We start from the raw sequence: 27,276 nt of genomic DNA, 5'->3' as shown, positions 1-27,276 counted from the left end.
CAGCAGTTTATTGGTATTGATAAGACTAAAAATTGTGTTTCCTTCTTGCATATTTATTTTCCAAATATTTTACAACAAACATATATTACTTTTAAAGAGAAAATCGTTTAAAGGGGTTGGGTTGCCTCCTACTAACCCAGGAGAGGGCCTGGGGAGAAAGATCATTTAGATTTCCTTGGGACAAGAAGAATTAGATCAACCAGGTTTCTAGATTTTTCTCTGCTTTGAAAGACAACACATACAGTTCAGATAGTTTGTGGAACCTCTTTGTGTTTTTTAAAAACTGCAGTCTCATTTTTCCTGTGTGTAGATCCCAGCTGTCTGACATTTGTTCCCTTGTTGTCTCCCCAGTCGATGTACGCCTGCCGTTCCAGGCCGAGATGTTCATCCAGAATGTCATCCTTGTGTTCTTCTGTGTTGGAATGATCGCTGGGGTTTTCCCGTGGTTCCTGGTGGCGGTGGGGCCCCTCTTCATCCTCTTCTCAGTTCTGCACATTGTTTCCAGGTAAACAAGAGATGTTCATGTCTTTCAGGGATGAAGCCAGGGTTGTCTGTCTACCGCTGTGACTCAGAACTCGTTCTCTCTCTAGGGTCCTGATTCGAGAGCTGAAACGTCTGGATAATATCACACAGTCCCCCTTCCTCTCCCACATCACATCCAGCATACAGGGCCTTGCCACCATCCATGCCTACAACAAAGGGCAGGAATTTCTGCACAGGTCAGTGCTGATGGCGGCCAGAGGGTGCAAAGGGGAGTCAGCATCCCAGCATTGAATAAGTCTAAGAGGCCCTATAAGGCCAGAGTTGGAGATTGTAAAGCCCATTACTGAGAGTATTATTGGTACAATGGTCTCTAGCTAAAATTCACTCACTTGCTGGATCTCCTTTCTAAGCAAATGAGAAGACAAAAACATAGGTTTGGAGTCTAGTGGCTTTGGGCTCCAAATGGCATGTTTGAAGGAGTTTTTCTTTTCTTTTCTTTCTTTCTTTTTTTTTTTGGAACAGTGATGGTCATTGACATTAGACTGATATTTTAGCTCCTGAATATTATTTAGTTGAGACATTTATGTACATAGTCATTATGGAGATTTGTATTAACAAGATTGGAACTAACTTACATGTCCTTCCAGAGAGAGCTGGGTATATAAGCTCTGGTCCACCCATATAGAATATTACGTGGACCTTTAAAAGAATGAGATGGGCTTGGCTGGGTGGCTCAGTGGGTTAAGCATCTGACTCTTGATTTCGGCTCAGGTCAAAATCTCAGGGTTGTGAGATCGAGCCCTGCATTGATTGGGCTCTGTGCTCAATGGGGAATCTGCTGGAGATTTTCTCCCTCTCACTGCCCCGACCCATCACTCGTGCGCACACTTTCTCTCTCAAATAGGTAGATCTTAAAAAAGAGTGGGACAGTTCTATAGGTACTGATAAGGAACGATCTCTAAAATACATTTGTGAAAGAGCAAGGTACAAAGTATGTTTATGTCATCACACTTTACCATACCACACACATACCATATGTGGTATATTCCCTTTTACGTATGTGTTTGTACCTATAACATTTAGAACATGTCTGAAAGGATATGCAGGAAGTACTAGTTGCCGCTGGAGAGGGGAACTGAATAGCTCCATGGGCAGGACGGAAACTGACTTCTCTTGGTAAAACTTTTTATGCCATATAGATATTCTATCCTATGTATATATTATCTATTCCAAAAGCTAATTAATGTCTGTTCCAAAAATTAAGTAATTAATTTTAAAAAGAAAATCTAGAATAGAAAGTTTAGTTTAGGGGTGCCTGGGTAGCTCAGTCAGTTGAGTGTCTGACTCTTGATTTTGGCTGAGGTCATAATCTTGAGACCAAGTCCCACGTCTGGCTCTTTGCTGGGCCTAGAGCCTGGTTGGGATTCTCTCTCCCTCTCCCTCTGTCCCTCCTCCCCAACCCCAACTTGCTCTCTTAATCTCCCCTTCCCCCCAAAAAAGAGCCTCAAAAGTTGAAAATAGAGTTACCGTATGACTCAGCAATTTCTTTACTGGGTATTTACCCCAAAGATACAAATATAGTATTCTGAAGGGGCACCTGCACCCCAATGTTTATAGCAGCACTGTCCACAATAGCCAAACTATGGAAAGAGCCCAGATGTCTATTGAGAGATGAATGGATCAAGAAGATGTGGTATATATATACACAATGGAATATTACTCAGCCATCAAAAAAGGAAAAGAAATCTTGCCATTTGCAACGACATGGATGGAACTAGAGGGTATTATGCTAAATGAAATAAATCAGTCAGAGAAAGACAATTATATTTCACTTGTATGTGGAATTTAAGAAATAAGACAGATGCATATAGGGGAAGAGTGGAAAAAATAAAACAAGGTGAAATCAGAGAGGGAGACAAACCATGAGAGATGTTTTTTTTTTAAGATTTTTATTTAACACACCTGCTCTGAGAGAGATCATAAGTAGGCAGAGAGGCAGGTGGGGGGTGGGGGGAAGTAGGCTCCTAGCTGAGCAGAGAGCCTGATACAGGGCTCCATCCTAGGACCTTGAGACCATGACCTGAGCTGAAGGCAGAGGCTTAACCCTCTGAGCCACCCAGGCGCCCCACCATGAAAGACTCTCAACCATAGGAGACAAACTGAGGGTTGCTGGAGGGGAGTTGGGTGGGGTAACAGGGTGATGGGTGTTAAGTTAAGGAAGGCATATGATGTAATGAGCACTGGATGTTATACGTAACTGATGAATCACTGAACTCTGCCTCTGAAACTAATGCATTTATATTAATAATCAAATTTAAATTAAAAAGTTCAGGTTAAACAACTCAGAAAAATAATCCTCGCTTTAAGAGAAGAACAGTAAAATAGACTCCATGCATGTGTATGTACACACACACATATATTTAAGTGTATTGGAAAAAATGCTGGTAGAAGATGTGGCAGACTGTTAACCCTGAGTGGTGAGAATACTATATTTTCTTTACTGCATTTCCTAAATTTTCTCCAAATATCTTATATAAAGAGGAAGAGAGGTTTTTTGTTTTTTGTTTTTTGTTTTTAAACAAAATACATTTGCCTGGCAGGACTTCCTGCTCTGGGGTTCTAACTATATGTGTATGTGACACCCAGGCCTTTGGATGGGGTCTGATCCACTCTCTAGGACCCCTGGTGACAGTAGTGTCTCCCTCCTTCAGTGGCAGAGGTTATCCAGGTCTTTTTGCTGTGGTTCTGTGCTCCACAGCTTTGGAAACAAGTACCGTTTTGCCCAACAACAGTGCATCAGCAGACGTTTTCCACTTCGCCATTTTCAGTCTTCGAGTTTATCTTCCAGGTCTGAGGGCATTTCTGCAGTTTGCCTGTGTAGCCTGTCTCCTTGCAGAAGGAACCCCTGACCTAAGACATTTTTCTAAAGCTTAGCCAGCCTCTTATTTGGTCTCCTTTCCCTGTGCATTTATTCTGTCATTAACATGTTTTTCCCTAACATCTTGGAACATGTTTCTTTGAAGGGGTAAAACTAGAAAACCCCAAGTCGTTCCTGTGTGCGGAGCCTGGAATACTCTGTAATCCTTTGATTTCCGTATCCTCCTCCTAATGACAGACAGGAAGTACTCACAGGTTGTCCCTCCGTCCGTAATTCCCACCAGAGCTGTGACGTCACCCGCTCTCAGGGTGCTGTGGTACTTTGTTTCCCTGTCAGGTGTTCTGTCGCCCTCACAGGTACCAGGAGCTCCTGGATAACAACCAAGGTCCTTTTTTCCTGTTCACGTGTGCAATGCGGTGGCTGGCTGTGCGGCTGGACCTGATCAGCATTGCCCTGATCACCACCACCGGGCTGATGATCGTTCTTATGCATGGGCAGATTCCCCCTGCCTACTCTGGTCTTGCCATCTCCTATGCCGTCCAGGTCAGTCTCGGGATGGAACTTATGCTCACTGGAGTCCTGTGCTGGCCTAGGAGAGGCATGGTAGGGGGTTCTGCCTTAGCCTTTGAGACTCCTAGAGCTTCTGCCCACCTGCCTTCTTAGTGACAGCCTGGACTTGGCCGGGGCGGGGAAGATGGGAGAGAGGTATGAGTGGTATATAGGAACAAAGGGATTTAAGTCGGTTACACATGTTTAAGAAATAGGTGCCATTTATTTAGAAATAAACACAATTTTGAAAATGGTTTTTTAATTATAGGTTTCTGTGTTCACCACCCTCTCATCTCTGGCCTCTTCCTTGTCTTCTTAGAAATACTGTGTTCTCATTATGCTTCTTATATGCATTTTATTTTCAGGCCCCAGATTTTCCCAAAACTGTTACATATGTAGACCTGGCTGCTAAGGATGGTTTATGGGTATTTCTTTAAATAGCTCAGAAAACAGTTGGGAACTTGAGCACTAAGTATTTGAAGATGTTAAGGAATTATTACTAATTTTTAAGATGTCATCATGGTATTGGACAATGGTATTATGTTTTTAAAGAGTCTTTATATGTTAGAAGGATGCAAGCTAAAATATTTAAGGATGAAAGGATAGGATGTCTAGGATCTGCTTTCCCATGATGCAGAGGGGTGGTGTGCTATAGACGAAACAATATTGTCTCTAAGTTGACAGGTTATTAAGGTCATGCAGTTCATTATACTGTCCTTTTGACTGCTGTGTATGTCTGACATTTTTCCATATTAGAAAGACCAAAACAAGTAAGTAGGCAAAGAAAACCAAGAAGAGCTCATGTATCTTTGCAGATTCCCAAAGATGTCTGTCCAAGTTATATAGAATTACTTGATCACTGGAAAGGGAAGGATATGTGTTCTCTGTAGTGGGGTTCAGGGTCCTCAGTCTGAGATGCCCTACTAGTGAAATCTACATTTCACTAGTTGGTCTCAGGGCAATACATCTCTCCATTAGTTGTGGCTGCCCGAGCAGGTGCGGGCTGCTCGGAAGGAAGCCCAGAAGTTGTTCGGCTGCAGATGTGTGTGCTGGAAGTGTAAAGATGGATGGAGAGCCCTCAGAGGCGGTGGGGGGGGTCAGTGCCAGCAGTCCCACAATGCCACCTGCCTTCACTGAGAATTGCTGTTGATTGGGGGATAATGGCCATTGTGTTAAACATTTTGAGAATGACTCAGTCTGTTCAACTAGCTGCTGCAGGTGCCCGGCTCGTTTGGGTATTGAGCTGTAATCCCCTAGGTGGAAGAGGTTTTCTAGCATTGGCCTGACATGTATTCATAATTAATTCCTTCCTGGATTTTGCTTTCCATTATCAGTTAACCGGGCTGTTCCAGTTCACTGTCAGACTGGCATCTGAGACAGAAGCCCGCTTCACCTCAGTGGAGAGGATCAACCACTACATCAAGGTCAGGATGCGAGAGCCTTTTACTGTGATCTTGATCCTTTGTGGGGTCCTTTTACCCTTTTGCTGCCTCAGGTGGAGGTGCAAGGAGGATGCTTGTTTTCTCACAGGCGAGGACCAGCAGTCTCTTCAGCCTGTGTGCAATGGAGAAGAGATTATCTTAAGACTTTCTAAATGTTTTTATGAATTGTGTCCAAGAATGTAGTTCATTTTCTTTATGCCCTATAAAACCATGTAGTTTTAAAAATCTTATTCTAGTTCACTTGTTCTTTTTTTTCTTTTTGAAGATTTTATTTATTCATTTGAGAGACAGAGAGCACATAAGCTGGAGGAGAGGCAGAGGGAGAAGCAGATTCCCCACTGAGCAGGAAGCCCAGTGCGGTACTCCACCCCAGAACCCGGGATCATGACTTAAGCCAATGGCAGGCGCTTAACAGACTGAGCCCCCCAAGGACCCCTAGTTCACTTGTCCTTAACCAAGGATGGCTGTCGGTATCCCCCACTGAACTCTAGGTAGAGACAGACGCGGGCCTCATCTCTGGAGATTTTGATACCGTCGACCCAGGCATCTGACGTTTTGGAAGCTCCATGGCCAATTCTGAACTGCATTCCTGGTTCAGAAACCAGCTAATTTCATTGATACTGAGATGAACCGACTTTTCCCACCTTCCCTCGGTAACCCTTCGGTGCCACCTCAGGACAGCACCTGCGGCCAGGTCATGTCCTAGCTGGGACACTGAAAGTGGTTTTCTGAAGAGAGAAGCAGAGTCACAAGTAGTTAAGGGTCTCAAGGGTAACTCAGTTCAGAGCAGTTACATATTCTGTGAACTGCCGAAAGACTTATCAGCATTTAGATTATGGTTTATGTGAGAAGAATATATCCCAATTTCCAAATAATTGACTTAGAGACATCGTTTTGAAAAACTACCCTTTCCGCTGAGAACTAGCATATCATTTAAACTGCATTTTCCAGCAGACATCCTTCCCTGAACTGTTTTGACAATGATCCTCATTAATTGTAAGACATTGCTTAAACTTACGAATTTTTCTTAGTCTCAGAAAGAATGACACATAGCTATCCATGGCAGACAGATATCTGCTAATAGCTGTTCCTTTTATTTTATTTTTATTTTATTTTATTTATTATCCATTGGCTTCTTTGCCCAGTGCCCATGTCTGTAGACAGTATGTGGGTGTATCTGTGGGTATGTAGTGTTTGATTTAATATTGCTATTGGTGAGAGTCTCTTGCTAAAGAGGTCAGGGTGATGGTCAGCTGTAGCAGAGGGGACCCTGCACAAACCAGTCACATTTCTGAGGACTGGCTCTCACCACCAGTGCCCAACCTGGATGCCTCTGCCAACATGAAGCACTTCCAGTTTGGAGTTCATGCCGTCAGTCTCCACCCACCCTCCTGCCCTGTCCCACACCCCCACCCTTTCCAGAGCTCCACCACCAGTGGCTTTCACTGCCCTAGGAAGCTGTAAGGTCCCGTGATTAGTTGCCAGAGAATTTTCAAACATTGCAAGATGGGACTGTTGGTAACAAAAACTACCCAAGCAGTCACATCGAACACAACATTTTAAAAGCTAAATGGATTTCCACGATTCTCTAATCTGGTCCCCATGACTTACAGATGAGAAACTAAGACCTAGAGTGAAGAAGTGATCTGTCCAGAACACACAGTGATTGGTGGCAGACTGGGCTTCGAGCCCATGTCTCCTGGGGTGACTGACATGTCAGAATGCCAGGATCTGATGAAATGTTCAGTAATTAGTAGTTTCCTTCCTTTGGGTTTTGGGTTTAGGCCGTTGGCTTTCAAATGGTGGAATCTTGTCTCAAGTAGAGTATTCTGAAAGAATTCCAATAAAAAGCGGTCTGTTTGAGGAGCTGTGGAAGGCCTCATGCCACACCCTTGGCCTCCAAGACCATAGTTTTGTGGAGAAATTCCGTAAGACAGAAGACAGTTGGAAGGCCACTGCCCTCCCCAAGATGCTGCTTAGCTGCCACTGTAAACTGCAAAGTGTAGTTAGTCGCCATTGCACTCTGTGTGGTTTAGTGGTGATAAGCATTTACTGCCAAGGGCATCTTCCGTGGGAAGGAAAGAGGGTAGTGGCTGCTTCTGTGTGGCTGCTGTGGCTGTCTGGGTTTTACTTCTCTTTGAAAGCCTTGCAGCTTCTACAGAATCTGGTCAGTCTGACCCAGCCACTTCTGTCTCCCCAGACTCTCTCTTTGGAAGCACCTGCCAGGATTAAGAACAAGGCTCCCTCCCCTGACTGGCCCCAGGAAGGAGAGGTGAGCTTTGAGAATGCAGAAATGAGGTACCAAGAAAATCTCCCTCTGGTTCTGAAGAAAGTATCCTTCACGATCAAACCCAAGGAGAAGATTGGCATCGTGGGGCGGACCGGATCAGGTAAGAGTGTGCCAAGGCCTCTGGAGAAATATTGGAACCTATCAGAGTTGAGCGTGGGGCCCATGATTTACTGTTTATTGAATATCCCTCTCATGCCTTCAAATCAGCCCCATGTTAATGAGTGATGGCTAAGGTCTCCCTGAAGCCAATTTTTTTCAGTGTATTCTCAACCCTGCCTTTGTTACACTTAGTGCTATTTCTGGTCATAAAAATATACATTGTCAATGCAGAATAATTGGAGTATATAGCGAAGGACAAAAGGGGAAAAGCACCCATAACTCCACTACCCAGAGATAGTTGCTGTTAATATTTTCTGGTGGGTATCTTGTCAGATATCTTGTATCTTTTTTAATTCTAAAAAAGAATTTTTTTTAATTTTATTTATTTATTTGGAAGAGAGCGACAGCACAGGCAGGGGGAGGGACAGTGGGACAGGGAGAAGCAGACTCCCTGCTGAGATCCTCCCAGACCCTGAGATAATGACCTCATCCAACAGTAGCCACCTAAACAACTGAGCCAGATGTGCTCCTTGTCAGACTTTTTCTATCAACAAATATGTTTACAAAAATGGGGTCATTTTACACACACTGTCTCATGGCCTGCCTTTAAATCTACCAAATATTTTTCCATGTCAATTAATAGCCTGTGACATGAATTCTATGCAGCAGGATATAAAATTCCATTTTATGAGGTACCACAATTTTTATTTAACCAATCTCCAGTTGTGTGGCACTGAGGTTGTCAGGTTTTCACTATTACAAGTAGTACTGCAGTGAATATCCTTATTTCTGTGAGGTCAAAACACACGAAAGATGTAAGTCACCTGTGACATAATGCCAGTGTTGCCTTGTATTTATTGGACACTACTGTAGCTCTAAAAAGGAACCTGTGTTCTTTGAAGACAGAAATTATTTTCTTGATCTGACATCAGTTGCAAAGAAGTAGAGAATTGGCTCTCATTTTAGGCGTTCTACTTCGCACTTAAGAATCCTATTACTTCTATGCTCTTTAGATTTCTAGGGTCAGGATTTGAGTAATTCATTTCCTTCCCTCTTTCCTTCCCGAATAACATTTCAAAGACTGGGGCTTGTTTTCATTTACTGACCACTTCACCTGGTATAAGAAGTCTCTCTGGTTCACTTCTCATCAGCTTTTGGGGCTCATTGCTTCCTTGTCAAAACTCTTCTAGCATTGTTTCTTACCATTAAAAATAAAACCAAACCTCTTGTATCTTTTCTGGCCAGTTTACTTTAGAGAACCTGCTAAGAAGAGAAGAAAAAGCCATTTCCTGCTTCCTGTTTGAAGGAATTATTTCATGTCAGAACAATAAAATATCTGTAGGGTTTTTACACTGCAAGAGAATTTTTAGTCCAGGAAGGTGGCTGTTCCCAAAGCTCTTTCTTTGCTTTCTCCCTCAAATTCCCTCTACTACATTGGCTCCCAGGGGTACCCTGCTCTCCTGAAAGCTCTGACTGATGTCCCTCTCCTGTGATTCCCCTTAACACAGGTAAGACAGACTGAGCTATTCATTAAGACTTCATTAAACCAGGGGCACCTGGGTGGCCCAGTCTGTTGAGCATCTGACTCGGTTTTGGCTCATGTCATGGTCTCAGGGTCATGAGATTGAGCCCCATGTCCATGCCCAGTGCGGAGTCTGCTTGTCCTGTTGCTCCTTCCCCCTCTCATGTTCTCTCTCTCTCAAATAAATAAATAAAATCTTTAAAAAAGGGAGGGGAGTCTATAAAGCCATAAGTAGTTACAGGAGAAAAGCAGGAAAAAATAGAGTAGTTATTTAAATAGCCTGACTTACAAAGTCTAAACTCTAACCCTAACAAGCTTTTTCAGAGACTTTTAGACCCTTACCCTGACGTGGCCATAGTCAAGGACATCACTACAAGGACTTCATGGCCTCTCTTACTTGCATATCCATCAGTGCGAAGGTAGTCCAGATTCAGAGAACTATTAAATCTTCCAGCCCGGCTAGCATCTTTTGTTAAAGTGGAACAACTTGATTTTTTTTTTTTATAGTATCGTGATTCCTTTTTTTTTTTTTTAAGATTTTATTTATTAGAGAAAGCATGAGCATGGGGGGAGGGGCAGAGGGAGAAGCAGACTCCCTGCCAAGCAGGGAGCCCAAAGCAGGGCTCCATCCCAGGACCCCAGGATCAGGACCCAAGCTGAAGGCAGACACTCAACAAACTGGACCACCCACACGCCCCTCAGACCCACTTTCCTATCACAGTTCTTATCATGACAGAGTCAACTACAACACATATTTACTCCTTCCCTGTGTGCTTATGCAAGAACGGTAGGAGGTCTTGTTTTGCTTCTCTCTCACCTACAGTAAGGGGACAGGAGAGAGAGAAAACATCTTATCCTCCCGTTTGCTCCTAGCTTGCTGGCTCTAAGAACTCTTTTCTCCTCACTTTGCCTGAGATGTGTGAAAGCCTGTGTACCCACTTGCAGGGTGAAAAGCAGGCGTTGTTCTAATTTACTCTTGTGAAAGTGTGGTAGCACCTCAGACTCCTCAGGCCGAAGCTGTGTGATTTAAATGTATATATCTGTATATACAGTGTATTTTTTTTTCTGTTTCTAGCTATCACTTTCTGCATTATCCTAGTTAATCAGATGAAATAATAATTGAATAGAACTAGAAAAATGGATGCTTTTGCTCGGCGTGGTGGTGGAGGTTTGAAAACCAATTTCTTTTTTCACTAAATTTGCTCATTGAGCTACTTTTCTGCATGTCTTTTGACTCCTCAGGGAAATCCTCTCTGGGGATGGCCCTCTTCCGTCTGGTGGAGTTATCTGGAGGCTGCATCAAGATCGATGGCGTGAGAATCAGTGATATTGGCCTTGCTGACCTCCGAAGCAAGCTGTCCATTATTCCTCAAGAGCCAGTGCTGTTCAGTGGCACCGTCAGGTGAGGACCCGAGCACCCGTGGGCTCTGCTCTGCATTTTGAAGCCAGGTGGGCACAGGAGAGCGTCCATGTAGGACTGAGACCAAGGGACCTCTAGGCTAGGACTCTTCCCACCACCGTGTACTTCTCCCTGCAGAAGGAAGGGGCAGCTCCACAAAACAGGGGCTGAGGGCCCTGCCACATGTGGTGAAGAAGTCAGAGAGATCTGGGCTCAGATCTCTGCTCTGTGACTTCAGACAAGTCATCTGACCGAACCTAAGCTCACTCCTTCATCTGTAAAATGGGGACACTACTAAGGGATGTCATTGTGGAGAATGAAGAAGTTCCACAAATTATGCAGTCACCAACCCTGGCACGCGGTGACAGTGAACAGTAGCATCTCCTCAGCCTCATCCCATCACCCTTTGTATTCCTTCCCACTCCGTATTGTCATCTGTCCTACATGTGCTCCAACTTACAGTTCTCATGGCGGTTTTCAGGCAGTGTTACCGCTCATGGGTTTCCGTGTTACAGTATCTTGCCCCACCTTTGATTCTGATTCTGGAATGATGCCTCTCTCTCTCTCTCTGAAATCTGCCAGGGTGCCTAAGATAAAATTCCTCCTTTTTTAAATTATTTTTATTAACATATAATGTATTTTTGCCCCAGGGGTACAGGTCTGTGAATTGTCAGGCTTACACATTTCACAGCACTCACCATAACACATACCCTCCCCAATGTCCATAACCCAGCCACCGTCTCCACATACACCCCTTTGTCCCCCGGCAACCCTCAGTTTGTTTTGTGAGATTAAGAGTCTCTTATGGTTTGTCTCCCTCCTATCCCATCTTGTTTTTTTAAGATTTAGTTTATTTATTCGAGAGAGAAAGTGCCATGAGCCAGGGGGAAGAACTGAGGGAGAGGGAGAAGCAGACTCCCCACTGGGGCTTGATCCCAGGACTCTGGGATCGTGACCTGAGCTGAAGACAGACACTTAACAGCTGAGCCACCCAGGCGCTCCTAAGATTCTTCCTCTTGACCTGTTAAAAGACATATATTTAATCCTATTGACTTTCCCTATACCTTATCCTACCCTCACCCTTAGTTTTAAGCTTTTGCCTCCTTGAAACAGTGGGTTTCTATAATTCCTGTACATGTCTATTCAAGTTGCTTATCTTTTGAACTAAAAATACCTTTAACTATATAGCTGACCTAGATTGGACTTCTATTTTTTTTAATTAAATTAAATTTCTTTAATTTTTAGCAGTCTTCAGAAAAATTGGTACCAACTTAATTTCGAGTAACCATGGACTTATCTTTAAAATTAGGTCCCCTCCCTTTCTTTGGAAATAGCACCTGAACTCATGATTCAAGGAGGTTTGGTAGACAGAGTGAATTCTCACCAACCCAATTGTAGGGTCCACACACTTGGGTGTATTATTTTGGCATTTTCTCTAAACACTAATGAATTTGAGCAGCATAAATTGGATCTGTTGATCATGCTCATTCTCTTTGGGTCCTGAGATAACAAGGTCAAACAGATGTCAGAAGAGAATTAGAATTTATTGAAGACTCAGGTTTAAAATTAAGAAGTCAAGAGGTGTTGCCAAATCTGCTCTTCTCTCCTGTAAATTCCCATTTCTAGATGCCACAAGAATGTCTTTGAGAATTTAACTGGCCTTATAATTTCTGGCTCAGGACAAAAGAACCATTTTTTCGTTATCATTTGGAAAAGAATTAAGAAAAGCAATGTATTGAACTTGACTTTCTTAAATACATTGCCACCAAGAAGCCTTACTTTTCGTTTGTAAATTTCACAGCTCTTCGTTTGGGGCTGTGAATCAGGGGCTTCTAGAGTGAATGGTTAAGTGCTTGTTTGGGCAGCGTGTATACGAGAATTGACGGTTAAGAACTGACCTGCTGGCGTGTGCAACCGCAGTTCGTAGAAAGTCAGGGAAGTGCAGCTTCCCTGGGAGTCGGAGCCATTTGTTACCAGCTCTAGAGACATGACGCTGCTTGATGGACAAGCTTACAGTTGGTATGCTGCTGCCCAGGGTTTTTAGTTACTGAGCTCAGAGTGCTATTTGGGCAGTCAACTGTACAAATTTAGGAAATCATACCAGTTTTATGTTCTGCCAGCTGTAATTTTGTCTTTTTAAGTCAGGAGTAGAGCCTGAGGACAAATTAAATCCCAGACCTACCGTCTTTTTCCCTTTATCCTCTCAGGTCTCATAAAAATCCCAAAGAACATTCAGCTTTTGGTGCTCTTTTGCTTTTCTTAGAAAATTAGAAAGGCTATAAACAGTTTCACAAGGCAAGGGCAGTATAGATCGGCTATTTCTCAGAGGTCTCTCGGAGACCCTGAACATGGAAACTGTCTTTATTGCCATTAGCCAGCAGTAAGGGTGGACCCACCTCCTTGAGATATCAACATGCAGTTAAAACATAAGGAATTCTCAAGGCGACTGTGTCACACAGTCAGTTGAACCTCTGACTCTTGGTTTCTGCTCAGGTTGTGATCTCAAGGTCATGGGATCGAGTCCTGCATCAGGCTCTGAGCTCAGTGCAGAGTCTGCTTGGGATTCTCTCTCCCTCTGCTGCCCCTCCCACTTATTCTCTCTTTCTCAAATAAATAAATCTTTAAAAAGAAAAAAACATAAGGATCTCTCAGAGTGAAAGCAAGGTAAAACCAAAATCAAATAAAACTTAAGGTAATGAGATTAAAATGTCTGATTTGTTATCATACAAATATAATCTGAATCACAGGCCAGATCATTTGGGGCCATACTGCTCCCTAGACCAGCTGGACTCTCAGTCCATTTCAGTAGCTTCATCCAGCCCTCCCTTATCCAGCTAGTCCGTTTCTTGTGCCTTTTGCCCTTTTGCCCTCTAAGACAACAGGTTTATTCTTATCCTAATCCTAAACATTCTTTTTAATATATATGTTTTTATTTTTTTTAATTAGCATATAATGTATTACTTGTTTCAGGGGTACAGGTCTGTCATTCATCAGTCTTACACAATTCATAGCGTTCACCACAATACATACACTCCCTTGTATCCATCACCCAGCCACTCCGTCCCACCCCACTCCATTCCAGCAAGCCTCGGTTTGTTTCCTGAGATTAAGAGTCTCTTAAGGTTTATCTCCGTCTCTGGTTTTGTCCCATTTCACTTTTTCCTCTCCTCCCCTATGATCCTCTGCTTTGTTTCTTAAATTCCACATAGCAGTGAGATCATATGATAATTGTCTTTCTCTGATTAACTTACTTTCGCTATCTAGTTCCATCCACATTGTTGCAAATGGCAAGATTTCATTTTTTGATGGTTGCATAATACTCCGTTGTAGATATCTACCACATCTTCGTTATCTGTTCATCCATTGGTGGACATCTGGCCTCTTTCCATAGTTTGGCTGGTGTGGTTAACCCTAAACATTTTTGCTGACCTTCCTCTTTCATGGCCTTGGCAGTACCTTCCTTTCCCTTCCCCAGAGGACCCTGTGCTTTCTGAGATTCCTCTCCTCTGCCCAAACCAGCCCCTGCTGGAGTCATTCCATCCTTGGGGACAGTTTAAGCCTCACCTTGGCTGGTGGTTAATCTGCCTCTCAGTAAGACTAGTCGTTCTCAGCTGTCACTCTGTCCGTGAGTCTCGGTCTGCGTATAGAGACCGGGCATCTTCTCATCACCCGGAGCATCTCTGCTTGGTGGCCATTCATTACAAGAAGCAGTGTTCTCATTTCTTCCTAGTCACACGCCCTCACTCCCTTTCCATCTGCCCATTACTTTTTTTTTTTTTTTTTTTAACTTTTGAGGAATATTTCTGTTCCCAAGTCAAAATCACAGCAAAAATTACTGAGCACAACTGACCCATTCTACTTTGGTTCATTCTGGGTCCAGACCCCTTCAGACAGAAGCAGTTAGCCCTCTAGAGGGAATGGAAGCTGTTCTAACTTTGAAGCAGCTTATTCCTTAGAATCTCTAGGTCTCACCGTTGTCTCTGAATTACTCTCTTGTTGAAGGAGGCCTCCTTTCCTCATTCTTCCTCTTTCTTTCTCTCTCTCTCTTTTCCTTCCTCCTTTTCTTTTCTTTTCTTTTTTTTTTTAAATATATAGTCTTTTTTTCTGTGGAACTTGGAATTTCCCAAAAGCTTTTTAGTCTCAATATCAGAAAGTAATGTGAAGTCTAGAATAACTAATCAAGAACACTAGGTTTTATCCAACATTTGCTAAGCCATTCTGGGCAAGGCAGATGGGAAATCTTTATCTTCTTCTCGTTTTGCTATGAGCCTAAATTGACTCTTAAAAAAATTATCTTTAAAAAACAAGGGAAGGGGTGCCGAGGTGTCTCAGTCATTAAGCATCTGCCTCTGGCTCAGGTTATGGTCCCAGGGCCCTGGGATCGAGACCTGCTCCCTGCTCCCTGCTCAGTGGGAGCCTGCTTCTCCCTCTCCCACTCCCCTTTGTGTTCCCTCTCTTGCTGTCTCTCTGTCAAATAAATAAAATAAAATCTTTAAAAACAAAAAAACAAGGGGAAAGGTCAATCTGTGCCAGACAGCATTGTTCTAAAGAGCAACAATAACGGAAGTCATTGAGCTTATTGAGAACTTAGTATGTGGCAGATGTTGTTGTAATCATTTTAATTGTACCTCCCAAGAAGGAGGTACTGTTATTGTGCCAATTTTATAGAGGAAGAAAGCAAAACCCTGAGAGGTGAGATACTTTGCCCAGAGATAAGCATTTGAACCCTGGCTGTGGGTGCTGTCATATACCTGAGAGCGTGTCCTCCGTCACCTCCTGGAGTTCTCACAGTACCCACTCTCCACCACAACCTTGGAAGGTACTCCGTCTTTCCAACAACCAGAGCGAAGCCTGCTTCCCTGGGGGCCTTGACTTTTATTTTACCTTTTTTTTTTTTTTTTTTAAATAAAAAAATGGTCGTGGGGCCATGACCTGAGCCAAAGGCAGACACCTAATGACTGAGCCACCCAGGCGCCCCGGGGGCCTTGACGTTTGTTACTTTTCTTTTTCCTGCATCTTCAGAATCTCCTCGTCTGCTTCTAGATTCGCATAGTCCTCCCTTCTCTTAAAAAAAAAAAAAAAAGTCACACACTCTCTGCTGCTCTCTCGAGTCCCTCTCATTTACTCTCCTCCCCGCGGTGTCCCTTTTCCCACCTCTAGCCTTTTTCTACCTCTTTTTACACTTAACAACTAAAGGCCAAAACCAGTCCGTATTTCTGAATAACTACTTTGAGTTCTCCTTTAGCTCCCCTTAGCAGGAAGTCTGTGGGTCCTGGGTGCCCTGCGGAGGCCCCGAGCTGCTCAGGACGCTCCCATCTGGTTGGTGGGACGGTGTGGTGCAGTAGTGTCTTCCCACTGGTCAGGGAGTCACTCCTGTATCCTCTCATGCTCCCGGAGAGATTCTCGCCCTCTTTTAGCCACGGCCAAGAAGCAAGCTGAGAATACTGCCAAAAAGAAAATAGGAAGGACCAAAGATGAAAATGCACTTCTGGTGACATTAGGACCCCAGGAGTTCTGACCACTAAAAATACGTGCCTTCCTGTTCAGATGACTTCTTTCTCTCTCCATCCACCTAGCCAAAACTTCTGATGTTGTGAATGCATAGCTTTGCTTTCACTTCTGTTTGTGGATCAGACTCAGAGCCATCTGGCTTCTCTAATGAGCGTGTGTTTTCTTCTGTTCCTGACTGAGCTCCCTGTTGAGATCGGTCTGGTGTGCCTTAATGTGTATGTATACCACCTCCTGGTGTGTGTAAATATTCCTTATATATCTGGAACCCATAGCCTGGTTTTTCGAGGCTCCTTCCTCTGGTGGGATGGGCCTAGGAGCGCTGAATGTCAGGCCTGCCCCCGTGTCTGCTGAGTCTTCCCGCAGAGGACCTGATGGGTGGGCTTCCCAGTGAGCAGGCTCCACACCTCCGTGCTGCTGTGTCTGAGAAGAGGATTGTGGTGGGCTTCCTGGCTGTATTCGGTCCTAGGGAAGTCACAGCAGAGGCGCAAACTAGATGGCTTAAAACAACAGGAACTTCTTCTCTCACAGTTCCGGAGGCTAGATGCGGGCAATCCAGGTGTCAGCAGGGTCGTGCTCCTCTGAGACGTGGAGGGGAGAATGCTTCCCTTGCCTCTTCCGCCTGCTGGTGGCCTGCCAGTGATCTTCAGTGCTCCTTGGCTTATAGGCACATCTGTCCAATCTCTGCCTCCATTGTCCCATAGTCCTCTCCCTTTATGTCTCTGCCTTCTCGTGACCCTCTGTTATAAGGACACCAGTCATAATGGAGAAAGGACCCACTCTACTCCACTACTCCAGAATGACCTCATTTTAACAAATTACACCTGCAGTGACCCGGGAACTGGGTCAAAGAACCGGGAGTTCTGTGTTAGGAGGATGGCAAAATGAAGAACTGGACTGGGCAGGGGTGCCTGGGTAGCTCAGTCTGTTAAGCATCTGCCGTTGGCTCAGGTCATGATCCCAGGGTCCTGGGATAGATCTCTGCGCTGGGCTCCCTGCTCAGCAGGGAGTCTGCTTCTCCCTCTCTCTCTGACCCTCCCACTCATGCTTTCTCTCTCTGTCACTTGCTCTCTCTCTCAATAAGTAACTAAAATCTTATAAACAAAAACAGAACAGTAAATGCTGATCTTGACAACCCAGATTTTTGTGCGGACTCTGGAGTGTTATAGAGGCAGGAAGGGTCAGGGACTTCCAGTGTCATTAGAAACAGGTGCTGTTCTCCTTAAACTTAGCCCATGGTCTGCCATTTCACAGTTTAGATTATCAGCAAATTGGCCCACCTTCTTGATTAAGAGATGCATCTATGGAGATACCAGATATTAGATGGTATGCCAATAGAAGATCAGTCTTCCCCATCTAGACTTTGCACAGATAGGACTTTATCAGAACTCTTTTTGAAGGATGCCTGGGTGGCTCAGTTGGTTAGGCGGCTGCCTTCGGCTCGGGTCATGATCCTGGTGTCCTGGGATCGGGTCCCACGTCGGGCTCCTTGCTCAGCAGGAAGCCTGCTTTTCCCTCTGCCTCTGCCTGCCACTCTGTCTGCCTGTGCTCACTCTCTCTGACAAAAAAACAAACAAACAAACAAACAAACAAAAAGAACACGAACTCTTTTTGAGCCTGGTATTCAGGATCCTGGGATTATTGTGTCTACTTGGAAAGTGCACTGAATATAAATCAGAAAATCACCAAGCACTGGACCAGGTGGCTAATGTGTCTGTATATACCTTGTCCATTTAACAGCTGCCACTGTGTGAATGTTTGCTGTAGGTACTGTCTCTAATGTCTACAGCAGCCTAATGAGTCATGTCACTATATCCCCATTTTATAGAGGAGGAGACTGAGGAATGGTTTATCCAAGGTCATGCAGACGAGTAGAACCAGAATGGGGATTTGAGCCTAGTCTGCTTGGATCGACGGGGGCACGTACTCCCTCTACCAACACTGTTCTTTGCCTCTGTTGAGACAAAAAATGCTTAAATTGTCATTTAAGCCTCTTATCAGGAAGTCAAGTAAGGCTCTATGTTCTTTTATTCTGACAACAAATATTAGACAGTGTGCATGGGATTCAACAGCAAAGAAGATCCAGACAAGGACCCAGAAGCAATGGGGGCAGAGACAAACGGACAGAGTGACAAGTGCCATAAAGAGGGTGGGCATGAGGACACCCAAGTCAGGCTTGAAGAGTCAGGAGATGCTTTCTGCATCTAATTTGTGACCTGAAGGACAAGAAGGAATCCTGGCCAAGGAGTAACAGCATGCCAATAACGACATCATCGTAATCATAGCTCCCACGTGCACAATGCTAACCATGCAGCGGGGGCCACTCTGAATTCTTTCTACACGTGAAATGCAGCCATCCCGACCTTTGGAGGAGGTGCTTTTGGATCTTTGTCTCACACGTGAGGGCACGGAGGCATAGAGAAGTTAGGCTAACATCGTCGGAGCCACACGGTCGCCGTAGATAGGAGCTGTGTAGGAATCAGCAAGTCTGGCCCCAGAGCCCTTGCTTTTGCCAGAATCTCTCAATCCAAAGGGTGAGGAGAGGTACACATATTCCATGTGCAAAGGGCAAGAGGCACAAGAGAGCAGAGCCAGTTAGAGTCTCCTGGGAGAGTCCAGAGGGGGCCCAAAGGGATGAGCGGGGCAGGTGCCCACCGGGGCTCGGTGGGGTTCTGGGATAATGTCCTGCTTGCATTTACATGCCTGGAGTTAGTAACCCCAGACACGGAGACAAATGAGACGTGGAGCTCAAGTTCTCCTGAAGACTTTCCTGTTTCCCATACGTGCAGACCAAGTTCATGAGCAAAGCAGATTATACCTAATACCTTTCAGGTCACTAGCCCTGTAAATGTCATGTTTAGACAGAGACAAGATGCCCCAAAAGGAATGTCACCTCCCAGTTTCCACCAGTTACCCGTTCCTCCACCATTTCTCCACCTTCTTCCTCCATGACAAAGAGCTGTTTCCCCCATCTTCACGTTTCCAGAAATGTCGAGTCCTGTTCTTTCAGTACCATCCTCGATGTTCTTGAGATAGCTACTGTGGGTACAGTGAGCAAGAATGGTACCCAAACTGGTTTTCTGCACCAGTAAATGCTTTCTCCTAAGTTGCTCTTCAGGCCCTCCTTTCTCCTCCGCTGGACTGGCTGCTCCTCCTGGTCCGCCAGCCACCCTCGAGTGCCTGCTCTGACAGGCTCTCACCCTAGTGAGTCAGGAAGAAAGAGGCTTTTTTTCTAAAATTGTACACACAGAGAGGTGTATTTCAACCTGTATATGCCACAATGCTAACAGTGTTTGCTGCTGAGGGTCTGATTAGAGGTGATGAAAACATTGGTTTGGGTTTTATGTTTCAGTATCTGTATTTGTTAATTTTTCTGATCTAATCTGCAATATTTACATAATGAAAGTAGTACATGTTAAAAGAAATAAAGTTTTATAAAGACGACGGAGTGGCCCAGCCTGTTCTCAGATACAGCGACAGGGAGGCAGGAGTATTTGTCACTGCTGCCTAAGGCTGGTTAGGGAGCCAGTCGTCTGTGACCTTGAGGAGTTCCGTCCCTCCATTTCCCATGTGCGTTTAAATTTCTACCACAGACCGCCTTTGCAGTATGGTCACCTACATGCTGAATCACTGGGAAATTCCTCCCGTGCTTCTCTCTAGGTCAAATTTGGATCCCTTCAACCAGTACACTGAAGACCAGATCTGGGATGCCCTAGAAAGGACACACATGAAAGAATGTGTAAGTAGGGGCGCCTGGGTGGCTCAGTGGGTTAAAGCCTCTGCCTTCGGCTCGGGTCATGATCCCAGGGTCCTGGGATCGAGCCCCGCATCGGGCTCTTTGCTCAGTGGGGAGCCTGCTTCCTCCTCTCTCTCTGACTCCTTGTGATTTCTGCCTGTCAAATAAATAAACCTTAAAAAAAAAAAAAAAAATGTGTAAGTAAAGCCCCAAGGGACCGCTTCACTGGTATTTAAAGGTTGGAACCATAACAGTGCCGAGGTCACTCCCCAGCCTTCCCTGGCTGCCTCTGTCCAGCCTGGTCTGGCCCTTTATTTCCAGGCTGTCTGTGTGGGATCACTTTAGATAAGGCTTCCCAGGCATTTCAGAAAGGGCTTAAAAGTTGGTATCTCTCAACTGTGGTCATATTGTGCTTTTGCTGCCCATTGATTAACCAAGGTATTAATGACAAACACTCAGAATAATATAATGCTTTTACATTCATTTCTGTTTTATTCATCATAACGGTATAACATGCTTTTGCAGCATCTAGATATGTATCATGTCTGCAGAAAGCATGCAGCATGTATATGAGGTCACTGACCTCTTAGGGTAACTCAGCACGCATCCTCCCAAGGCCATGATACTTCCCGCCCGGGGGGCGGGGGTAGGATCTCTCATGCCCCTGAGCTGACTTAAGCTTGAGATCCCCTGCCCTGATTCAGCTAGGTCAGTTCTGCCTTTATCACTATAATACCGGGCTTCCTCCAACCATTTCATTGGAAGGATAGGCTTAAAGCTTACTATAAAGGCAGGTTTGACAGCCATAAACTTAGAGCCTTGGAAATCAGAAAGAGTGATCTCACTTTCCCCATTTCCTAGGGGTATGACCATATTTTCAGAACCAAAGATTAGGGCCACAATCTGATAGGATTTGGGGATTTGAAAATACTGGAATTTTAAGAACTTTGAACAGTATAAGGCTAACAGAATAGTATACTTGAAACAGGGACTGTCCTGGAAAATGAGGGTCTTAATACACGTGATCATCACCCCTATACCTTCTTTCTAGGTGAGCCGGGTTCTTGGCTAATCATTGTTGCATCTGTTTCAGAATAGCTTATTTTTGCCACTGGACTTTGGACAAAATTTAGTTCATTTTTTTTCCTCCCTAAATTTACCTTTTTTTGACTCTTCACATCTCTACTTCCTTTCTCCCTAGATTGCTCAGCTACCTCTGAAACTTGAATCTGAAGTGATGGAGAATGGAGATAACTTCTCGGTGGGGGAACGGCAGCTCCTGTGCATAGCCAGAGCCTTGCTCCGTCACTGTAAGGTACGGCGGTCTGTGGAGTGGCAGGCAAGGGGAAGAACAGCCTTTCCCCGTGCCATGAGATCCAAAGGCTTTCCTGGCCCCAAAGATGTTTCTAAATTCACCTTGACATCATCTGGGTATACAGGAGTTTTTGAGCTTTCAGACTCTTTCAGGTCTTTCAATTCCAAGGGTGACTTTTGTTTCTCGCCAGTGAGTGGTCGTAGTACTATTGGAAATCATAGACCTACAGATCTCCAGGCCATCAAATCCAGTCCCCTTATTTTGTAACTGGAAAAGGAAGATCCAGAAAGATTTCTGTTCATGCTCAAGATCACAGAGCAAGTGGGGGCAAGCGTTTTATTAGATCAGTGTTACATGCTTATCCTTTTGTGTGTGGAAAGGAAGGCAGACACGTGGTTTTAAAGTTGTATCTGTTCTAAGCAAGATGGTCCTTTTACATAGGCCTGTACCTACTGAGGAAAAACAGAGTATGGTGTAAAACTTAAATAATGAAATACATTTTAGTGAAATGCAGATTGAGAAGAATGCTTAGGAAATTGGTTGGATCTCTCTTTCTCCTCTCTTGTGTGGCAGATTCTGATTCTTGATGAAGCCACAGCCGCCATGGACACGGAGACAGACTTACTAATCCAAGAGACCATCCGAGAAGCGTTTGCTGACTGCACCATGCTGACCATTGCCCATCGCCTACATACAGTCCTCGGCTCTGATAGGATTATGGTGCTGGCCCAGGGACAGGTACTGAGCCCCTGAGGGACCATAATGTGGCATGTGGCCTTGTCTGGGGGAAACTGGCCCCTGGCAGGATTGGGCTGATTGGCACCTTCTTCTCTGCGCTTGTTAGCTTTCAGATAAGCAGCCTTAGTAACTCTAATCTGGCTGCCACTGGGAGGGATACAGTCCTCCCGAGCCAGAGATCAAGTAGGGGCACTCTTAATTGATTCTTACTTTGCTTTGGGACCTGCTTTTTTCTTGCCTGTAAAAATGAGACTTTGACCTAGGTCAGAGAGCCCGTGTGCTTACTAATGAACTCACATACACAGGAATTGCCCAAGGTGTACTGAGTCCAGCCACCTTGAGTTGGCTTTTCGCAATCATGTGGTGGTGCCAGACTTCTTATACTGCTGTTCCAAGTTTTCCCACAGTCTGGTCCAGCCCGGCCGCCTTCCTTTGCCACTCACTTCTTGAAGGTGTCGGTGGCCGTAAACAGTCTTGCATTGGGGCACCTGGGTGGTTCAGTCGTTAAGCGTCTGCCTTTGGCTCAGGTCATGATCCCAGGGTCCTGGGATCAAACCCCGCATTGGGCTCCCTGCTGGGCGGGAAGCCTGCTTCTCCCTCTCCCACTCCCCCTGTTTGCTCGCCCTCTCTTATCGTCTCTGTCAAACAAACAAACAAACAAACAAAAAACTTGCATCCCCTAAACTGGCTTCCCTCCGTGTCTTTCCTCACTCAGTCCCATGTACCTCCAGTGCCTTTTCCTCTTGTTCCCTCTGCTACATCCCCATATCTGTCTGCTTGCAGCCTGCCTGTCCCTCTGAAAGGCACAGTTCCCACAGCCTGACACTCTCTGCCACCTGAAACTTTGTGTACCTCTCGTGTAGCTCCTCTGCCTCCTTTGAGGGTCACTGGCTAATGCCCTCTCTCCCCTATTAGACTGTAAACTCTGTAAGGGCAGGGGTCATGCCTTATTTGTCTCTGGGTCCCTGGCAGGGCCCCATGCGACATTCTTTGCACATGGTAGATGTTAAGTATGTCACTTATGATGTTAAGTAAATTTATGTTGGACAGGTAGCTCCTTTGTGTGCGCCTGGGATGGCAGGAAATTAGTGGTTTGGCAGAAACAACAAGCCATTTGCAGTGTGTGATTTGTCTTGTGTGATTAATAATAAGGCCCCTATAATAGCCACTTCCATTGAATGCTTGCTGCATCCGGCACTGCGCTAAGGGCTGTACGTACAGCCTCCCAATGCATAGTCATCACCGCCACACAACAAAGATGCAGATGTGTCAGCCCTGCCTTCCAGAAGAGAACATGGGCTCAGGGAACTGAACCTATCTCTAGTCCACAGGAAGGGAGAGAGCAGGAACTGAGCTAGGCCGGCGACACCAAAGCCAGTGCTTTACACAGCCCAACCGCCTCGTCCCTCTGTCTGTGGAGAAGTCCTGAGGAAAACAGTTACTACAACAGATGGAGTCTGGGCCTCAGAGCTGAGTTTGAGAAAACATAGGAGTTCACGGTTTTTCTCCTCATCTTGAAATTATGTGAACATTGGCAGGTGTTGCTACTATCTTTGCATTATCCTAAATGTTTACTGAAATTCTAGTTCACACTCGGTACAGGCAGCTACTACTCTTTACGTAGGTATTAAGTAGAATGTATAAAGCGGAGGGGGCCAAGAACACTGTCCGGGAAATTCTTTCTTAAAGACACACATCTAGACCACTCTGTTTCTATGAGTGGCTTAGTGTTTTGGAATGGGGATTGATTGGCTCTCTGTGAGGAACTCTATCCGTCCCTTCATTTTTGTTTCTTGTGAAGTAAAATTTCCTTATCATCGGAGGACAGCCCAAAAAACATGAAAAAAGCATAAAGGCAAAAATAAGATGAGCCCTTTCCCTCACCGGGGACATCCGTTTGCCCCTGCCAGCCTGTTTCATGCATATCTAAGCACAGACTCTAGTGGATAGGATGTGCTCTGCGGCAGACACGCAGTAGCAGAACAGAAGAGGCTTGGACAGCAAGAGACCGTCAGCCCACGGCAGGAGGCCAAATGGTTGGTTCTTCAGCAGCTCAGCACGGTCAGGGTCTGCGTCAGTCTCCAGCCAGTACCTACCTCCTCTCCCCCTCCAGGGCGAGGCTGTCTACGTAGCACCCGCTGTCATAGCCTCAGGTAGCCAGGCCTGGGGAAGCGAACTTTGCCCTCTGCCTGTATCTACCGGGCAGAGCAGCCTTTCCTAGAAGCGCCCAGAGACTTCTCCTCGGTCAAGGCTGTGCCCCAGGCCTTGGCCCTGTAGCAAGAAAGGCTGGGAAAGTGAGTAGGTGACATTTTCTGCCTCTTTTATGGAAGCCGGGCTATACCAACATATTGTTCCATTTTTTGCTGCAATAGGATTTTTGTGGCTGCACAGAAGTCCATCAAAGGAGTGGATAAGTGACTGACTAGATCTCTTACTTCCTTTTTTTATTCTGCCAGCTGGATATTCTGAGCTGTTCTTTTTCCGTCTACAGGTTAGGATCAGTTTGTACAAGATGACATTGCCTACTATGTCCTTGACTGGCACTGCAATTTTTTTTCTCCCTGAGATTTATGTGAGGTGAGGGAGGTCCCTAACCTGTCCTTCATATTGTGGTTAGCAGAAAGAAAAAACCAAAAGTGGAACCCACGGGGGCATGGCAGAACTTCATGGAATTGTCACTGTGATTCTGTCCCCAGGGGGCTTTGGGGTTTACCTCCTTCTTGGCTGTGGTTCTTGCGTGACCCCAAGTGATGTGTCTCCTTCCTTTGCAGGTGGTGGAGTTCGACACCCCATCAGTCCTTCTGTCCAATGACAGCTCCCGGTTCTATGCCATGTTTGCCGCTGTGGAGAACAAGGTTGCTGTCAAGGGCTAACTCCTCCCTGCCGCCGCCGTCTCTTTTCCTTGGAGCATTGCCATTCCCTGCCTTGGGCGGGCCCCTCATCGCGTCCTCCTGCCGAAACCTTGCCTTTCCCAGTTTTATCTTTCGCACAGCAGTTCAGGATTGGCTTGTGTGTTTCAATTTTAGGGAGAGTCCTATTTTGATTATTGTATTTATTCCATATTCATGTAAACAAAATTTAGTTTTTGTTCTTAATTGCACTCTAAAGGGTTCAGGGAACCGTTATTATAAATGTATCAGAGGCCTATAATGAAGCTTTATACGTGTAGCTATATCTATATATAATTCTGTACATAGCCTATATTTACAGTGAAAATGTAAGCTGTTTATTTTATATTAAAATAAGCACTGTCCTGATAACAGTGCAAATTCCTTTCTATCATTTTTGTACAGTTTGCTGTACTAGAGACCTGATTTTGCTATTAGATTGTAGGAAGGGTAGCATTCTGTTCTTCAGCTGGTGGTTTCACGGTGCCGGGTTCTCTGGGCGTCCAGAAGGAAGAGGTGTGGCGATAGTGGGCCCTCCGGTGGTCCCCTTGCGCCTCCTCACAGCCACACCCGGTGGGGAGGGGCGGTGGACAGGGCTGCCGGAGGCCACGCAGAGCGCCGTGAATTCTCAGGGCTCCTGCTTTCTGTCCTGTTGTCATTCACTGTTTCAGTCAGGAGAGCAGTGGGGCAGAGCCCCAGCCCCCTTTTCACTCCCTCCGTCAGGAATGAGAATCACAGAACATTCCTTGGACAGGGGGAGTCTCTTTCCTGCCTTCCTCTTTTTGCTGTTGTTTCTTAACCAGAATCAAGTCTGTTCACAGAGTGTCCCACTGCCTCAGGTTCCCAAATGCTGGCCACTGCACAGAGCTCTCCAGCTCCCACACCTGCTGGCTCCAAAGCCCCGGGCCGGCTGCTGCTTTCGTCAGTGGTACTTTGTCATTTGCCTGGTCCCACGCCTCCACAGTTCAGTGACAGGGTTCAGGAGTTTGTGGGTCTGTTCTCTCTCACTGCAGTCGTCACACAGTCTGTCTCTCTCCAAAGTCTGCGACTTTAAGCAGCTCTTGCTAATCAGTGTCTCACACTGGTGTAGAAGTTTTTTGTACTGTAAAGAGACCTACCTCAGGTTGCTGATCGCTGTGTGGTTCCGCGTGTTCCCGCAAACCCCCTTCGTGCTGTGGGACCAGTAGCTCAGGTGGGTGTGGTCGCTGCTGTCATCAACCGATTGGTCAGCGTTGCATGTCGTGACCAACTAGACATTCTGTCGCCTTAGCATGTTTGCTGAACACCTCGTGGAAGCAAAAATCTGAAAAAGTGAATAAAATTATTTTGGATTTTGTAAAACTCTTGGTGTATAAAACTTTTCTGGGAAGGGAGCAAGATGTCTGTGAATGGTTTGAGGTACAAGAGCCTGGGCTCTGGATATGCAATGATGGTGTTACCTGCTGGAAAGTCCAGTGACAGAGCTGGTTGCAGAACCCGCCGGGTGTGGGCCCAGCGTGGCTGGAATCCTCACAGTGGGCTTTAGTGCCTTAAGCCTGTGTTTCCTGGGCTCGGTCTCCAGACGGAGCTCCTGTGCTGCGGCTAAGAGGCGGGGTTGGGAAGGGTGAACGGCTGGAAGGAGGTGGGCCCTTGTGGTGAAATAGAATTCAGTTGAGCAGTTTGTTGAGAATTCTCAGCAATTCAAACAATGCAATTGCCCTTTCAACCAGTTCATTCAGATGAACTCATTGAGAATTAAGTACCATTCCAAAGGCACTCATTCTACAGTTTCTCAAGATACTGTGTCGAATGCAGCCAAGAAAGCTTTTAAACTATTTGTGTTACTTCGGCCAACCATCTGCCATTTGCATCTTACATCTACCCATTTTTGTAAACTACTGTCTTAAAAGTTCAGGGGGCTAACTCTGAAGTTAAAATGCAGTTTGTCCTTGTCACGTGACAAGTGGTTGGTGGGTGCGTGTGACCCATGGCTACGGTCCTGGAGGGAGCAGGAATGGAACATTCCCATCATTTCAGGCTGTTCTGTTGGACTAAGCACTAAGGTAAACAGCCCATTTTTTTGATTCCCTGGATTTACCTTCCAAGAAGGTAACAGGGTCCTATCTCTTGGTCTCCCTCACCTTTCTCACCCTGCTTTGCTCCTTAAACGGAAGCCTTCTGCCCCTGGCTTTTACTCTCCCCCGTGGATCTTTCACTCCTACAGGCACAGGCCTGGCCTGTCTCCTCAGTGCCGCGCGCCTCCACTGGCATCTTCTAAGTGCCTCGGACAGCCCCTCGAAAGCCGAGCCAGTGCCCCCTACCTGAATGAGCAGTCCCATGGCCTCCGTAGTCTTCCAGACTAGAACCCTGGCATTAGTTCAGCTCTCCTGCCCCTTCCAGGTAAATTCCATCACTCCAAGCCCTACACATCACCACCACCACCTTCTCTC

The 27,276-nt window shown here is 45.5% G+C and overlaps 1 protein-coding gene across 9 annotated transcripts in view; it reads left to right on the top strand.

Annotated features, from left to right (window-relative positions):
- ABCC5 (ATP binding cassette subfamily C member 5) overlaps positions 1–26,188 on the top strand; it is an 85,977-nt gene extending 59,789 nt beyond the window's left edge. For all 9 annotated transcript variants that reach the window (XM_082692429.1, XM_082692439.1, XM_082692435.1 and 6 more), the window contains 10 exons: positions 352–505; positions 591–719; positions 3,718–3,904; positions 5,245–5,334; positions 7,553–7,742; positions 10,506–10,665; positions 19,831–19,909; positions 21,108–21,221; positions 21,795–21,959; positions 24,731–26,188. In XM_082692429.1, the coding sequence (XP_082548555.1) occupies positions 352–505; positions 591–719; positions 3,718–3,904; positions 5,245–5,334; positions 7,553–7,742; positions 10,506–10,665; positions 19,831–19,909; positions 21,108–21,221; positions 21,795–21,959; positions 24,731–24,832 (1,370 nt within the window). In that variant the 3' untranslated portion in view covers positions 24,833–26,188. The remainder of the gene's footprint in view (positions 1–351; positions 506–590; positions 720–3,717; positions 3,905–5,244; positions 5,335–7,552; positions 7,743–10,505; positions 10,666–19,830; positions 19,910–21,107; positions 21,222–21,794; positions 21,960–24,730) is intronic.
- Positions 26,189–27,276: the final 1,088 nt, after the last annotated feature.

Source organism: Mustela nivalis (assembly GCF_964662115.1).
Source record: "Mustela nivalis genome assembly, chromosome: 1".
Taxonomy (NCBI): Eukaryota; Metazoa; Chordata; class Mammalia; order Carnivora; family Mustelidae; genus Mustela; species Mustela nivalis.
This window is presented reverse-complemented; position numbering and strand designations above follow the sequence as displayed.